The sequence below is a fragment of the Podarcis gaigeae genome (genome assembly GCF_964106915.1).
Source record: "Podarcis gaigeae genome assembly, chromosome: 12".
In the NCBI taxonomy this organism is placed as follows: Eukaryota; Metazoa; Chordata; class Lepidosauria; order Squamata; family Lacertidae; genus Podarcis; species Podarcis gaigeae.
Window position 1 is genome coordinate 29625021 of NC_139688.1, and position 15716 is coordinate 29640736.

The 15716-nt window shown below is 41.7% G+C and overlaps 1 protein-coding gene across 3 annotated transcripts in view; it reads right to left on the reverse strand.

The window, feature by feature from the left end:
* COL28A1 (collagen type XXVIII alpha 1 chain) overlaps positions 1-15716 on the reverse strand; it is a 71032-nt gene that overhangs the window by 25650 nt on the left and 29666 nt on the right. For all 3 annotated transcript variants that reach the window (XM_083705228.1, XM_083705229.1, XM_083705230.1), the window contains exons 12-23: positions 12906-12974; positions 12741-12809; positions 11362-11430; positions 8825-8893; positions 7812-7880; positions 7180-7248; positions 5815-5883; positions 5305-5376; positions 4417-4485; positions 3111-3182; positions 2220-2288; positions 2048-2116 (exon numbers count right to left, since the gene is read on the reverse strand). In XM_083705228.1, coding sequence (XP_083561354.1) covers positions 2048-2116; positions 2220-2288; positions 3111-3182; positions 4417-4485; positions 5305-5376; positions 5815-5883; positions 7180-7248; positions 7812-7880; positions 8825-8893; positions 11362-11430; positions 12741-12809; positions 12906-12974 — 834 coding nt within the window. The remainder of the gene's footprint in view (positions 1-2047; positions 2117-2219; positions 2289-3110; positions 3183-4416; positions 4486-5304; positions 5377-5814; positions 5884-7179; positions 7249-7811; positions 7881-8824; positions 8894-11361; positions 11431-12740; positions 12810-12905; positions 12975-15716) is intronic.

Consider the following 15716-nt stretch of genomic DNA (forward strand, 5'->3'; position numbering starts at 1 on the left):
TTAACTCTTAACATTGCCAGACTTCGATGTCGGCATGCAAGAAGGCAAAACTGGCAGCCTGCCATGTCACAGCATGCACAGAGTATGCCCAGGACAGAGAAGCTTCACCTTCCTGTTGTACTTCTGGTTGAAAAGGACTCGGGGAGGAAGGTGGAAGCTGTTGCTCACCGGGCAGAATACTACCAGGGAAAGTGTTCGTGGTCTGGACATTGACAGCTAATTTGCAAGTTTGAGAACTGGCAATACTTGAGAACTGGCTTGCACCACAAGCCACAATGAACCCCATGCCGAAATGGGGAAATTTGGCAAATTGCATGGGGAAATTCAGAAGTGGTATATGATATAGTGCACGGCAAGCTCCTCTTCCAAGAAGACGGGAGGAGCAGAAGTCATGCTGGACATGTCTGAGTCCTCAGGGTGTGCCTAAAGGATTCCTCTGGTTTGTTGCCAGTGTTTTAAAATATCAAGTAGTTTCCCCATTAATTATTTCAATAACGAAGGAAATCGGGGGCAAGGGGTCTTGTCTTTATTTTGACTTCCAAATTCCTGCACTGGGAAGAGTTGCCAAACAGATGTTCTCACTTTGTGAACAACCAAAATAGGATAACAATACCCTTCTCTTATGAACTGAGGATTTTGTCCCACATATTCCTCCTGATTTTAGAAGGCATAAGTATTGCTGCATCTTCATTACACAATATCCTAAATCTAGCACCCACACCATCAAAAGGCTTTCATCAATTGATGGATTGTGGCATTTCAGTCTGAGGGTGTCTGAATGCTCCCCTAAGTATGTTTAAAATAAATAAATAAATCTGTGTACATATAAAACTAGCATGTCAAGATTATTGCCATCATAATTTATCTGTTTCTATCTTTCATTCCCTGGAGTGAATACATCAACCCATATTTACTAGAAATAAATAATATAAACCACATCTGAACTATGGACACTTTTCTCCTGACCCAAAACATAATGTACTTAAATAAAAACAAGTCCCCATCTTTCGGCATGTTCGGATGACCAGGCCCCATGGAATAGCAGCCTAAATTTTTCCTTCCTGGTGCCTGCAACTATAAGAAATCTGCAATCTCTAGCTCCCTAATATGTGGTTAACCGAACTGTTTCCACTCCTCTACCTCCTGGGATTTCTGAAGGCCAAACTAGACATGCCGCTAAATGTGTATTTGCATTTAAAATGCAAGTGTTTACAATGTTGTTGTTGTTGTTTTAAAAAAATAACTTTACAGTCATACCTTGGAAGCCGAACGCCTTGGCACTCGGACGTTTTGGCTCCTGAACGCTGCAAACCCAGAAGTGAGTGTTCTGGTTTGCGAATGTCCTTTGGAAGCCGAATGTCCAGTGCGGCTTCTGATTGGCTCCAGGAGCTTCCTGCAGCCAATCGGAAGCCACGCCTTGGTTTCTGAATGTTTTGGAAGTCGAACGGGCTTCCGGAACGGATTCTGTTCGACTTTCGATGTACGACTTTATTGGGTAATCAAAATATTTTACAATGAATTGCAAGAAAGACTCAGATGGCAGTTTGCTATTATAAATCCATTGCACCTGGTTGGATATGACTTCAGATTCTGCTGACATCATAACATTGATTACTCAATTACTCAATAAAGAAGGCCACTTAAGCTTGATATCACTTACTATTATTTTATTACTTACCCTTCACCCTAAGGCCCCAGGACAGGTTACAACAATTTAAAACACAAAATTAAAAACGATTCGAAAATGTACAAGTACAAAAAATGGTATTGCAACAAATAAGGTGGGTCCTGAAAACACACATTCCAGGTGTCAAAAGCCAGGATAAAGAGATGCATCTTTTTGCCAAAATCTAAATGGAAGCTTGCCAAAATCTAAATGGAAGCTTGCCAAAATCTAAATGGAAGCTTAGGGCTTCAGCATGTCTTTAACCAGCCCTGATCCTGCCCAACAAGCCTAAAAACACCCAATTTAGTATTTCTTTCTACTTCTTTGTATGTGGTCATATTGAATCATATTGCCAATATTTTGTTTTATTAAACTGCACACCTGAGGTCCCATGACTGAATTTCCAGGGTTTCCGTCGCTCCCAGGAGGTCCTGCATATCCTTGTTCCCCCTAAGCATACACACAAAAGAACACATCTTTATTAAAGGATCACACAATTTTGGAGGAAAGTACCAGGATCAGGTGTTCCACATTGCTTTTTGGTATTATTTACCTTGGGGCCAGGAAGCCCACGAATGGAAGGTCCAGGGCTTCCAACTGAACCTTTGATACCAGATTCACCCTGCAGAAGAAATATATAATCAATGCATGTCTATATCATCAGCAACATATTCAGACGATGACAAGGAGTCCTAAAGTACTGGCTTTCAAGTGGATCCTAAAACATTTTGCCTAGCTGCAAAATGTTGATTGGATTTCCAGTAATTGGTTCCTGAATTCATTAGAAAGGGCTTCAAGGGTCATCTCAGTTTTCTGAACTAAGGTTTTGGACCCACAACAATTGCTCTTCATCTCGATCATAGCGTTTTTCAGGATAGCTACAATCTAGCAACTATTCTATCATTTTGTTTCCTTTCTGCTAATTTTAATTTCAGCGGGATGCGTCTTTGGTGACGTAGACTTTGCTCTCCCTTTAGTGTTTGTGATTGTGGAGAAGTCAGGTTCCTTGTCTTCATTTGGAAATCAGCTAAGACCAGGGACCTCTCTGTCCACGCTGTTTGTCCCTCATTCATACCAATCAGCTGCCTGGTCCAGGGATGGGGAGTCTCAGGCCTAAGCGCTGAACACAGGCCCTCAGACCTCTCTATGTGATCCTCAGGACTCTGCCCAAGGCCACACCCTTCACTGGCTCTGACTTGCATTCTCCCTGAGTATTTCTGCCTGGTTATAATGTGTACATGACCTGTGGCCCTAGGAAGTTCAGCCCTTGAGCTGAAAGGTCTTTCCCACCTATGGCCGAGATAGTTGAGCACTAGCTTCTGCTATGTGGACTACAGTAGTCAAGTGCATTACATGAATTGCATTTGATGCACTGCACACAGACAGGCTGTTAGCAGACAGAACCCACACAGAGAAAAGCAACACAGAAATGAAAGTAACATACCTTTGGTCCTGGATCACCTGGCAAACCTCTTTGACCATCATTTCCTTTTGCTCCTCTTTGTCCCTCTTCACCCTAATTAATAAAATAAATAAAATAAACTGTGGCACAAGGCTATTTCCATCCAACATATATTTATGGGTTTTAAAGAATATCTAAAATGAAAAGTGATAATTGATGGGCCCTGAAGTGGTTAACTATCAATTCTACCCATGAATTCTTTTTTTTAGGGCAGGTCTGCAAAATGGGGGGGTGGGGTTCTTATAGGCCAACACAGTTTCCTTTGGGTTTTCATGTGAAATCTGACAGTCAGCTGCTGGACAACTGCAAGTGAAGTGTTTCTGAGCTGTCTCCACACGATGGTCACATACTGATGAGTGTCAGTGGTCCCAGAGAAGAGCGGAAGGATAGAAGGAGCTCCAGAAACAACAGACCATGAGGTCAAACTTCTAGATTAATGCCTTTGCCCAGTATTTCATTAATGAGTCTCCAGGAGGAAAAAGCAGCCTAATTTTTCAGTTGGACGAACATTCATTTCAATGAAAATTCTGGTGTTAACTTTCAGAATACACTATTAATATTTCATTATCTTGTAATTTTATTCTTCCTGTTTTTAGTACAGATAGAGTGAACCTACAGATCAGAGCTTGCCACAATCAGCCCTGTGGAATCTTTCTTCTTTATGAGGGCCACTTACTTTTAAGGATAAGGAAGGTGCTGTGATGTTTTTATTGCAGCAATCTGTATGTGATCTTTTATTGTACAGGTATTGGTATATATACAAACGTGTACTTATATTAATTTCATTATTAATGTCCTGCCTTGTTAATAACTGCCTGTTCTGTGTTACTTCTTCAAATCTTGGAGTCCCCTTCTTTTCTCAATTAATAAAATCTGCTATTAAAAAGAAAAGTTTTCAGAAGGATGTGCACACTTGGAAGTTCTTGTAGTTTTAGCCAGAGCCCCTTCCTGACTTGAAACTAGAGCCCCTTCCTGACATGAATTGTGTGTAGAACAAATGCAGGTAGGAATGCAGAGGGACATCATAGCAGTGGAAGCATTTGCCTGTGGACTTCGCAAGTTCAATTCCCCATCTGTGCCGGTGCATAAGTGTATCTCTACACAGTTGGGAAGACTTGCAGCCCACAAGATCTCTATCCAGTTTTGTTTTCATAAGCAATATTGAAAACAATTGAACTATGGAATATTAGTGATTAAAAGGTGTCAGTCCTACAACTTACTTCACTGAGAGAGAGAGATTTTACTTCACTCACTCTCACACTTCTAAAACACATTTATTCAATCTTACCTTTGGACCCACCTCGCCCTTTCCAGGAATTCCCTCTGGGCCTCTTGGGCCAGGTAATCCTTGTTCCCCCTAACAAAAATAAAAAGAGGGTATTAATTTTCACACAGCAGTTATTTGCCTTGTTGATTTATGCTCCACCTTTCAGTAAACTGCATTTCCAGTGCAGCTTAAATACTTCCTATAGATACAATAAAATACGAAGGGGAAACACAACAATCTGAAACAGGAAAATCTCAGCAGCACAAGACATCTGGAGGACAGCCATAGCTCAGGGGTAGAGCATCTGTTTTGCATGTAGATGGTCCCAGGCACAATCACAGGTATCTCTAGATAGTGTTGGAAGCAGCTGAGAGCCAGTGAGGTGTAGTGGATAGAGTGTCAGACTAGGACCTGAAAGACCAGGGTTCAAATCCCCACTAGACTATGAAGCTCACTAGGTGACCTTGGGCCAGTCACCATCTTCTCTCAGTCTAATGTACCTCGCAGGGTTCTTGTGAGGATTAAATGAGGAGAAGAATCGTGTATACCACCTTGGAGATAAAGGTGGGATATAGATAGTAAATAAATACATGGTATAAAGCCTCTCTTTTTTATTATTTTCCTCAATCTCTACCTTACTGTACGTTAATTTCCTAAATTATCCTCCAATTACATGGCAGCCCTACTGAGGGTATTGTCATTCTTGCTCTGAGAAAAGGCCATGAGCTGTGCTCCCTCACATTCCCCTTCCATTATACCACTGCAGGGGGCACAAATAAGATTTTGCAGGTCGAAAGCCGAAACTGCGGGTCTTTATGCTGAGGAATGGTTTGTCAAGGGTGAGTACACTGCAAACCGAACTTGGACCTTTTGTTTTAGACAAGCAGCTGACAAACAAAATGGTGTTACCTTTTTCCCAGATCCTCCTGACAGACCTGGCTTCCCACTTTCTCCTGGAAATCCTGGTCTTCCTGGTTCTCCCTTTGGAAGAAGGTTAAAAAAAAAAACAAGTTGGAACACACCATTGGATCAGTTGGGGAGGGATGCTTTTTCCTTTTTATCCTACAATGTGGTCTAGTGGGCTCAGCATAGGTTGTTTGAATATCTGTTCCTTATTTTAACTTCCCTTGATAATGTCAACAATCAGTGAGGCACTGATGCTTTATGGACCACTACTTCTGCACATTTTGTCAAAAATAGCACTGCTATTAATAGTTGAGCTATTAGCAATTGGTGCAACTGGAATATATCTGGTACCTATACCAGAGTTCCAAAAGTATCACAAGAAGTAGCCATCAGTGTTACAAAGCTGAACTATCAGGGAGCGAGGCACACCACTGGAAGGAAGCTCTGGAACTCAATTTCCTTTAAAAAGGCAGTTTTAAAACATTTAGATACAAGTGTTCAAAACAGGCTCACTTTAGGTCCAGGCTGTCCAATTCCTGTTGGTCCAACTTCTCCTTTTGGTCCAGATGCACCCTCTTGTCCCTTAGAAAAACAAAAGTATTTATATTGAGCATACTAAGTAACGTTTTCTCCTAATTTCCTATTAATGTAGGGTGTGTGTGTATGTGTGTGTACTCATTCAACAGCCCTTCCTTCAACAGGTTCTCAGAGCACCTAACAAAAAGTTAAACTTACAATAAAACAAACTAAAGCATGATGAAAGCAGTCAACAGAATTAAAAATCCCAAGAGAGAGACTGAAGGTAAAATGGTGCCAAGCTTCTCTCAGGAGAGCATTCCACAGTCTTGGTGCTACCACTGAGTAGGCCCTTTCGGCTATACCCATCCGCTGAAGGGGGTCAACTGAAGAACAGCCTCTGTTGAAGATCTTAAGGGTGCAGGCAGGCAACTGAGTCCAGGTAGCATGAGCATACAACACTGGTCCTTTTTCACCTTCACTGACTTCCCATACATTTCCACATCCCAATAAAAGTGCTGGTTTTAGCCTGCACCCTTTGGAATCCAAATACCTGAAGGCAGTGGTTCCCAGAAACTGAACTAATTATGGCGGAGACAGGTCAGAATAGAAACCGCTGCCTTAATGCATCCCTAGCTGCAGTGATCGTTCCATTTCTAAAACACGGCATTGTGCGTTTTGAGGCAAGAACACTCCTCCAATACAACAGAGGGGAAGCTTTAAGTGCTGGTCAGAATGTGGTCATGTACATGTCTTTGAGATCACCCACTGATATTGTGGATGTTTCCCACAAAGATCAAGGATGGAATGTGGCTCAAAAGAGAGAGAACTGTGTTTTCTTTCCATTGCTCCCATCAAATAACATCCTTCAAGAAATGTTTTATCTTTGACCAGGAAGTTGGTCTGATGAGTATCTGTGCACACACTTCCCAGCTCTTGACTTTCAGTCAGTCATGGAAATGCAGATGTAGTAGCAGATCACAGAAATTGTAATTTTCTACTAGTAGGGTTGCCATATGTCCTCTTTTCCCAGGACACATCCTCTTTTTCATGGGTAGAGTTGTCATCCATAGTTAAAAGTAGATGTCGGCAAATGTGTCCTCTTTTTTTGCTCTTCAAAATATGGCAACCCAGAAGCCTATCCATTATGATGGCTTAGGTGGAGAAGAATGGGCTTATCAAAACAGATATGGTTCAAAACCTATAATTTACTAAGATTTATGTCAAGTCCTTGTAAGGGTCAAATAAACACAATGAGGCAGCCATGTGTATGGTATCTTTGTGTAGCAATGGACAAATCTGAAACTGAATCTGATTTTTCCCCCCATTGTACAATACATTTATTCCAAGTTCAATGCATACCTTTGGTCCAGGCAGACCGAGGCCTCGTGACCCTTTCACCCCAGGCACACCTTTTGGACCTTGAATGCCCTAAAGAGATAAAACTATAAAGTTAATCAGAACTGCCCTTCTTTAGACGCTAGAGATCCTAAAAATAAAGCCAAGGGGAGTGACCGTACAAGCTTTATTCACAAGGAAAGGTAGGTCACAAAAGCATATTGTGATTTTGTGTGCACACCGACAGGCATGCAGGGTAACTTGTAAGTTCAACCCAACATTAAGACTTTCCTTATTCCCGCCCCCATTAAAAATTCTATTAAATTCTAGCCTTTCTTTTATCTCATATTTTATATTATAAACCTGGAAGAACAGGGTGACAGTTGTTGTTGTTGTTGTTGTTGTTGTTTTAAAGGCTATGTGTTCTACATGATCTGTTCACACATGACTTGTATGCTAAAAGCATAATCCAAACATGGAAGTGAATCAGGACTGGGCAATGACTTCCAAAGGGCTCAATAAATCTTTTCCTGGCTATGGTTGCATAATGTTCTCGTCCTCAACAGGAATCACATATCCACAATTCCTTCTCAGATTTGTTCATAAGTCAACCAAATACCTGGTCAAAAGTAGGTAGTCCCCTGATGTACATTTACCTGCTTTCCTTGGATGCCAGTTCCAGGTGGTCCCATTATGCCCTGTGGTCCATCCATCCCTCGTTCACCCTGCATGAAAATATGGTCTCTCCTATAAGTTATTGCTTTAGTCAAGGCATTCTTCATCAACTTCATCACCATACTATTTTTAAGTTTATAATGCCTTTCCCATATTCTTGCACATTGCCTCACAAGCTATTCAAGAGGAACATCTCCCACGGGGGAAAGATCATGGGATAGAGAACATTTGGGGAAATAATGGGACATAGTCAGGACGAAATGATATGAAAAAATGTGGTCATGACATCATGGGGCGCATTTGGATGTCACAATAAATCATGTTGGGAACAAACCTAACCTCCCACCAGTCTCAAGCACTTCCACCTCCTCACTTATTCCTCTAGCATGCCTACAAGTTCAGGAACTTTTGCTTCCGTGTCGCTTGTCGTGTCAACCAAATCTGACAAACCATGGTAAACAGTGGCGTAGCGTGGGGGTGCAGGGGGGCCGGGCGCACCGGGCGCAAAGCCACAGGTTAGGGGGCGCAAATTACTTGCCTTGCCCCGGGTGCTGACAACCCACGCTACGCCACTGATGGTAAATATCAGCTATGGTTTTATTGACTCAAGCCAACTCCAAATTGTGATTTAGGAAGCCATCTGACTTCAAACAAACCACAGTGATTAAACACATGGAGTTTGTGGCTAATCAAAATCATCAGTGAAAGCTTTCAGCTTCCTCCCCACAGCCATGCCAGAAAAGAAGTTGAGAGGGGGACTGTGCAAGTCTGGAGGGTACGGGGAAGCTAGGCTCATTTCCATCACAACAAACCACAGTCTACCATTATACCTGAACACAGACATTATGTAGGCTGTCTCACAATCAAGGCAACTATTCATTACACTTTTCCTGCATTCTTTACAATGAATTTCTTCTTTGTCCTTCAGACTCCTAGGGCACCATCTTCATATAAGCTTTCATTCAATTTATACCCTCTGTTCCACACATCATACCTTATCTCCTTTGATGGAGGGTCCTGGTGCTCCAACAGGTCCTGCTGGCCCTTCAGAACCTTTGTCACCCTGAAAATACATGTCGTTAGCATTGAATTAAGCTTCTTCTTTTTTTACATTCCTTCAAGACTGCCACAATTGCACACATGTAAATCGGATTAGAATCAGATATGGCCAGGCATCGACTACTTCACGGCAAGGTTCAGTTCTTTATCCCTTAGATTATTTATATACAGGCAGCGACCAATTTATGTGTATCCTCTCTAGTAGCTAAATGTCCGCTAGTAGTGAAATAAAACAGACATAGCAATATTGAAGTAGTAGGACACATACAGCAATATTAAAGTGGAATGAGCATTTAGTTTCAGTCTAGACACTGTAAAGGTTGCAGGCAACTTTTCAGTTAGAGTACGTGGAATGCAATATTTGCATACTGGAGGGAAAAATATTGTAGAAAAACAAATGAGTTCTCTCAAGCCACAGGAGGTTGTGGCTCTTCCGGTACATATCTGCTAGGACAGGATATATGTGGGAACAGGACAATAAAAACTGCTTTTATTTCCACAGTTAATCACTTTTGTATTTTTAAACTTGTATGTTAATGAGTAGGTTGTTTAATTTTCCAGAAACTGCTAATGGTTTATGAAGATGCAAGTCTCCACAGAGATTTAGTCTAGCATTCTTTGATGTTAGACTTTCCCACAGACCTGTTTTTAGCATATGCGCCGCTGGAGTGCAAAGATCCACCCAGTGCCCCCAAATTTAGTTTAGCCCCCATATTAATTTTTATTATGCTTATGTCAGACACCACGCTTACGCCTTATCTCTTGTTGTGAATGACAAGCGCGCCATGTCTTTCGTAAATGAGCACACAAAGTTGAAAGTCCTTTAGTGAAACAGTAAGTATACATTTCGGTAATACCTAGGTATATATGTATTTTGTCTTTCTAGCTTGATCAAAATTATTTATTATTTCGTAACAGGTAGAAGCTTAGGTGGCTTCAGCGGTGGGTGCCTGGCACCCCCCAGAATTTGGCACCCAGCTGCCCCACACCCCTTGTACCCCCAGGTAAAGACGGCCCTGCTTTCCCAACATACAACTGCAAGTGGTGTCATCTTTTAGGGTGAAGAATGAATGGCATGAAGATGCTGAGAAACAAGGTTCGCTTTGAGAGTAGGAGGAGAGCTGGGGCTGCTAAGGACAGCTGAGTTCCTGCTGGTCTCATTGAAGTTACAAAAGGAAGTCACTTCAGACAGGAAATCACAACCTAAACGCTACACACAGAGAGCTCATGATGCCATATCAAGGTCCCAGAGACATTGTGGGGGCATTAGAACAATGGATGCCAGCCACAGCCACACAGGCTCCAAAGAAGTGCTGGAAGGACCACTGACCTCAGATGGCTGCAAATGGATTCTGGATTGGCTGGAGACTCAGCTGTGGGCCCTCCTATGGATTTGGGCTGTTGGCCATGTTACCAACCCACGAAATTTGATCCATATGCCCAGTGCCATTTTTCCAGAAAAAGAGGTGCCAGAACTCACCATGAACACCTCCCTGTTCTCTTAGAATGGCAATGGCACACACCTGAAAGGTGCCGGAACTGAGTTCTGGCAAGTTCCAACCGAACAAAAGCTCTGCATATACCACAGACACACAAATCCTTTTGTGTAACAAATCAAAGAGCATTTGATTTATTGGTTTGCTTCTGACATTTTTATCCCACTTTGCTACAGAAAAAATAGAACCAAGCCTTTGTTGTAGGCATTTCCTTGACTGCAGGAATATTATTGGGCTAGGTCAAACAATTCCCCTTTCTGAATAAACTTGGAGCAGGGATTGGTGCTTTGGGATGCAGGCCTAGTACAGAGATCCATTTAATTAATGGTTCATAACAATCGCCAGGCTGTTAATACTAATTGGCCTGAGGGAGGAGAATGCTAACTGCCTGCGAAGGAGTCACGCAGGCCTGGTGTTTGGTAACATAAATCTAGGGAATAGGAATCACCACAGACCCAACAAGGCAGCAACAGAAATAACTGAAGGATGGGGGGAAAACATTTGTCACCACTGTTTACCCCCATCACCTCCAATAGCTACCACCACTGAGTGTTTTGAGAGGCAGGAACTGTCAATAACATCTGACAAGACCCAAGGAAATCCCTTTTTAAGGAAGGATTAAGAGAAAACAGTAGTGATTTTTTAAGAATTTAGTTATTTTAGGATGTTTAAACTGTTGCCAGATTTTCACTATGAAGGTTGTTTGTTAACAACACAGAGTTGACCAGAGATATTGATGGCTACTGAGGCATTGTCACACGTATTCCTGAATAGAAAAGATAAACTTCACTCCTAACCTCCTTAAATGGTAACCCTGGGACAAAGTGAGGAAATACTAACATATTTTAGACAAAGGAAGGGAAAGTTGTGGCAAGAAGAATGAAATGCACACCTAGTAATTCACTCAAAGAAGTGGAGGGGGAGGTAATAAATTGAGTGAACTGGAAATCCTCAAAATTTTGACTGAAATATTTACCTTCTGTCCTGGAACTCCTTCTCCTGGTGGACCTCTTTCGCCTTGCACGCCCTCAGGACCACGTGGACCCTGGAGTTGAATGGACAAATGGTGTTTAGAGGCTGTGATGCAAAGCCCTATGCGTCTCTGAACCACACCTGGATCCCACAGTGCATGAAAGAACTTCCCTCCAGTTTCTTCAATGTTACAAAATGCATCACAGGGATATGAGGTGTGAACTGTATTTCCACATTGGGGCTTAACTGGATGCTATTAGCAAATCACATTTGGCTTTTTAACAACTAAGCAGGGATGGGCTCATCTGTCAGCTTCAGTTTCTTTCAGTTTCTCGCTTATCCAACCTTAAGTTCGGTTCACATTTCCACATCAGTTTGTGGATTTTACTTTAAGTAGTCTTCATGTCGCCCCCAACATTTTAGCATACTCCTAACATATATGTTTTTCTATGCCTAACATACACTTTTCTGCAACCCAGTTTCCTCTAATATAATGCATTTTTGCATGTGGCTTCGACCAACTGCCAATCTAGCAGTTCGAAAGCACATCAAAGTGCAAGTAGATAAATAGGTACCGCTCCGGCGGGAAGGTAAACAGCGTTTCTGTGCACTGCTCTGGTTTCGCCAGAAGCGGCTTAGTCATGCTGGCTACATGACCTGGAAAAACTGTCTGAGGACAAACGCCGGCTCCCTCGGCCAGTAAAGCGAGATGAGCGCCTCAACTCCAGAGTCGGTCACGACTGGACTTAACTGTCAAGGGTCCTTTACCTTTACCTTTTGACCAATATATGCATTTATATGCACACTTCACCCTAGGCATTTTTGTATACATTCCTTGGCTGGGGAGCTGCACTGTAAAATTTGGAGAGGTGCAAATTTTGAAGAAGGGCTGCACTGAATAAATGTTCTATAATCAGGGATGCTTTGGGCAAATTATACGATCCTAAGGAAAACACATTGCCTCTGCTGAAATGCATAGGACAGTCTTGGAGACGGTAGAATTCCACATCAGAGCTCCAGTGGCCATGTCAAATGGGTGGATTTAATATACCAAACTAGAAAGTTCTGCACAAGTCCCCTTGAAATGACTCCATTCAATTGAATGGGACTTACACAGGAGAGGTGCCCAATGCATTGTGCCACTTGTTTCCAGCTAAAATGCAGAAATTCTTTAACAGTATGTTATTTTTAATTCTCAGTCTCATTTTGATCCCTTGCACAACTTTCTTTTGCAGGAAGCAGAAAACCTGTGGTTCACTTTTGTTTTTGTTCATTACTCTTCGTAATGAATCAATACACATTGCCACTACATTTCAATCAGCTGCACCCAAAAATTCCAACAGTGTAGAAAAAACTTCTGAAAAACTTGACCGCTTTACTTACTGTTAAGCCTGGCTCACCAATCCCAATAGGTCCCGGAAGCCCGATTCTTCCTTCCTGACCTCTGTCACCCTTGTAAAATTAAAGGATAAAAATTAAATAAGAACATAGTCCAATAACCATTAATGTTTCCATGAGCATATTGCCAATGTTGATCTTATACATTACCTTAGGTCCTGGATATCCAATTCCCTGGGCTCCAGCAGGCCCATAAGGACCAGCTGGGCCTGGCTCCCCCTTAAAAGAAGCAGAAATAAACAAATGACTAGTCTGTAGAGTGGCAAACAATATGAATAAGAAATTCCATTTAATGAATTTGTGATCCACAGTACCCAGGCTGAGAAAGGTGTTGATTTGATCCTTTACAATTCCATTGGACTTTGAGTACAAGGATCAAGCAAAATGGCTTCTAGGATTTGCTGCATTTCCTCAAGCTCTATTGCTGCCCTGCATTTCAGCTCATAAGTTATCCTTGTGTGACTCCACGGAACACAGTAAATAGCAGGTGTTCTGACACACTAACATATTCCCATACCAGGAAATAGTCCCTTTATGACTGGGTTGTTTTTAAACATATGTTTCTCTTGTTGTATCTTTCGCTCTTCATGTGGCAGTGAACGAGCACAGAGAATCTTTTTCAGTGCTTTTACTTTAGCTAGAAGTTAAAATAACAAAGCAAAGAAACTGGATTTCCTGTGGTTTGGGTACAGTTCAGCAGCACTGCACAGATGAGATAATCTGAAGCAATATGGGCTTTCCATCTTCAGACAACATAATTGAATTTATAAATGGGTGTATGTCAAATTCGTGAAAATGCCAGCTTATCTACAAGAAAGTAAGGACTCGAAGCTTACAGATCCAGTCCCATTTATTTCTGTGCAGAAGATTTAAGCATGTGCTGAATTGTCTAAGTGAAATCAATGGAATTTAAGGCGCAATCCTTTACACAGTCCCCTGAGAGTAAGTCCCATTGAACCTCATGGATTTTACTTCTAAAGTAACATGTACCTCGGAATGGATTAAATTAGTCCCACTGTGTTCAGCAGAATTTACACACTACTCCAAGGCTACAATGCCACACCTGTTTTACTTGGAAGATGGAATGTAATGAGACAGCAATTTCTGTCCTATTCTGTGTTTGATGCAATCAGTACCGTTTCCATTCTGCTACAGCTCGCCTTCCACTAAAACCTACGTTATGCATCTCTCTACGTGCCCTGGCCAAAACTAACAGTTAGCTATGGAATTAATGACATCATTAATGACTTCATTAATTTCAAAGTATTTTACTGGAAAGCAAATGTCAAAACCAATGTGACGTTTGCAAACTGAAACAATACTAAACAATAAAAGTGAATACTGCTCATATTCATTGGCATAGTTTCTGTTCCTGACTTCTATGAATTGCAGCCATTTCCACTCCCATTTCCAAGGAAGTCTCTGGCATCCCTACTTGGGAGTAAGCCCCACTTAGCTCTTTGCTTACCAGGGCTTCTGTGGTAACAGCAGCATAGGTGGTGGCCTGCTAGCATAATAAAGCAACCCCCAAATCCTGAAGCCTCAGCCAGTGGAAATCAAGTATAGGACTGCACCCTTAAACTATTGACTTTCAAATTAGAAGGCACACCCTTAAGTTTCCATTGATTTGTTCTTTCTTAGACGAAAATCTCTTAGGAAGAAATGTGAGGTTTTCAGAAGTCTGCTACACACAGATGCTTTGGTGGTGAAAAAGTTAATACTTTTTCAATGTTAATTATCAACAAGAAATCTCTTTTTTCCCAACAGCAGGAAAAGGAAGAAAAGCCAAGAACAACATGAGAGCTAATACATGTCTGCTTTCTAATGATCTTGGCAGAGTTTCTACCGTAAATACTATACAATGACAGGATTCATGCAAGGAAGCCCTATGAGGACATCAGAACCAGCCTTTCTAAGAAAGAAGACATTGTATCTAGATTTTTGTCATTTGGTCAAATATATTCCATTCCAAAAGCATCTGATTCTGTCCCCCCCAGGCAAATTAACTCTTAATTGCACAAGGATCTTTAATGTCCAGGTGCATCCATAACGATATTAAGAAAATAAAATAAAAAAAGAAACCCCAACCTCCCTTTCCAGGTATCTAGGTCAGGCATCTCTGATAGCAAGTAGGTCTTTCTCCTCTCCACCCCTTAAGAATAGGTTTCACCCCCAAAATGGAACCTGCAACAAAATGTACACTCTAGTTTAGAGTTCCAGCCAATGAGATATGCCCTTTTCTAGGAAACTCCATTCCATCTTTCCACTGATTTCTTCCCCGCCCTCTACCAGCAAACAGTCAGCATGCATTCTGCAGCCACCAGACATGCTCAGTCCTCAGGTGGGTTGCTTCTGGTGTGCTCCTGGCTAGGCTTTCCCCTAAAGACATTTTGTACATTTCAAATATTGGGGTTCATTGAAGCCTACCGATTACTCTGTCTGGATCCGTTGACTACAGAAAGACCCACACTCAAGAGAATTTGGTTCATTATTAGTACAAAGAGTAAGATGGGGTTTAATTTTTAACATCTCTCATTTACTTTTCTTGCATAGGCAGAACCATAACTTTTTTTTAGCAGCATAACTTTAAAGCATGGCTTACATGCTCGTTTTGGTTTATGAGGACATCCTCCAGAATCCACCTAACTCCAAGATCTATAATATTGACAGTAGGCCTCTTTCAGTGGAAAGATTCAGAAAGCCAACATCTGAAATCTCTCAACCTGACCCAGTGTTTTCACTTTGTGCTGGAACTGGCAGTTTTCTTACAAGGCTGGCTTTCTGCTTTCCAAATATCCCTGCTTCCAAGAGCTTGTACAACAAGAAATCATCCAGAATATTTAGCACAATGGAACGTTTCCTAATTTAAAACACTTGTTTGTCCCAGCATTATCCAGAGGTGTATGTCCATGTTCGTGTGCCTAAGTGGAATGAAAAAGGCTAACCCTAATTGTTTGGATT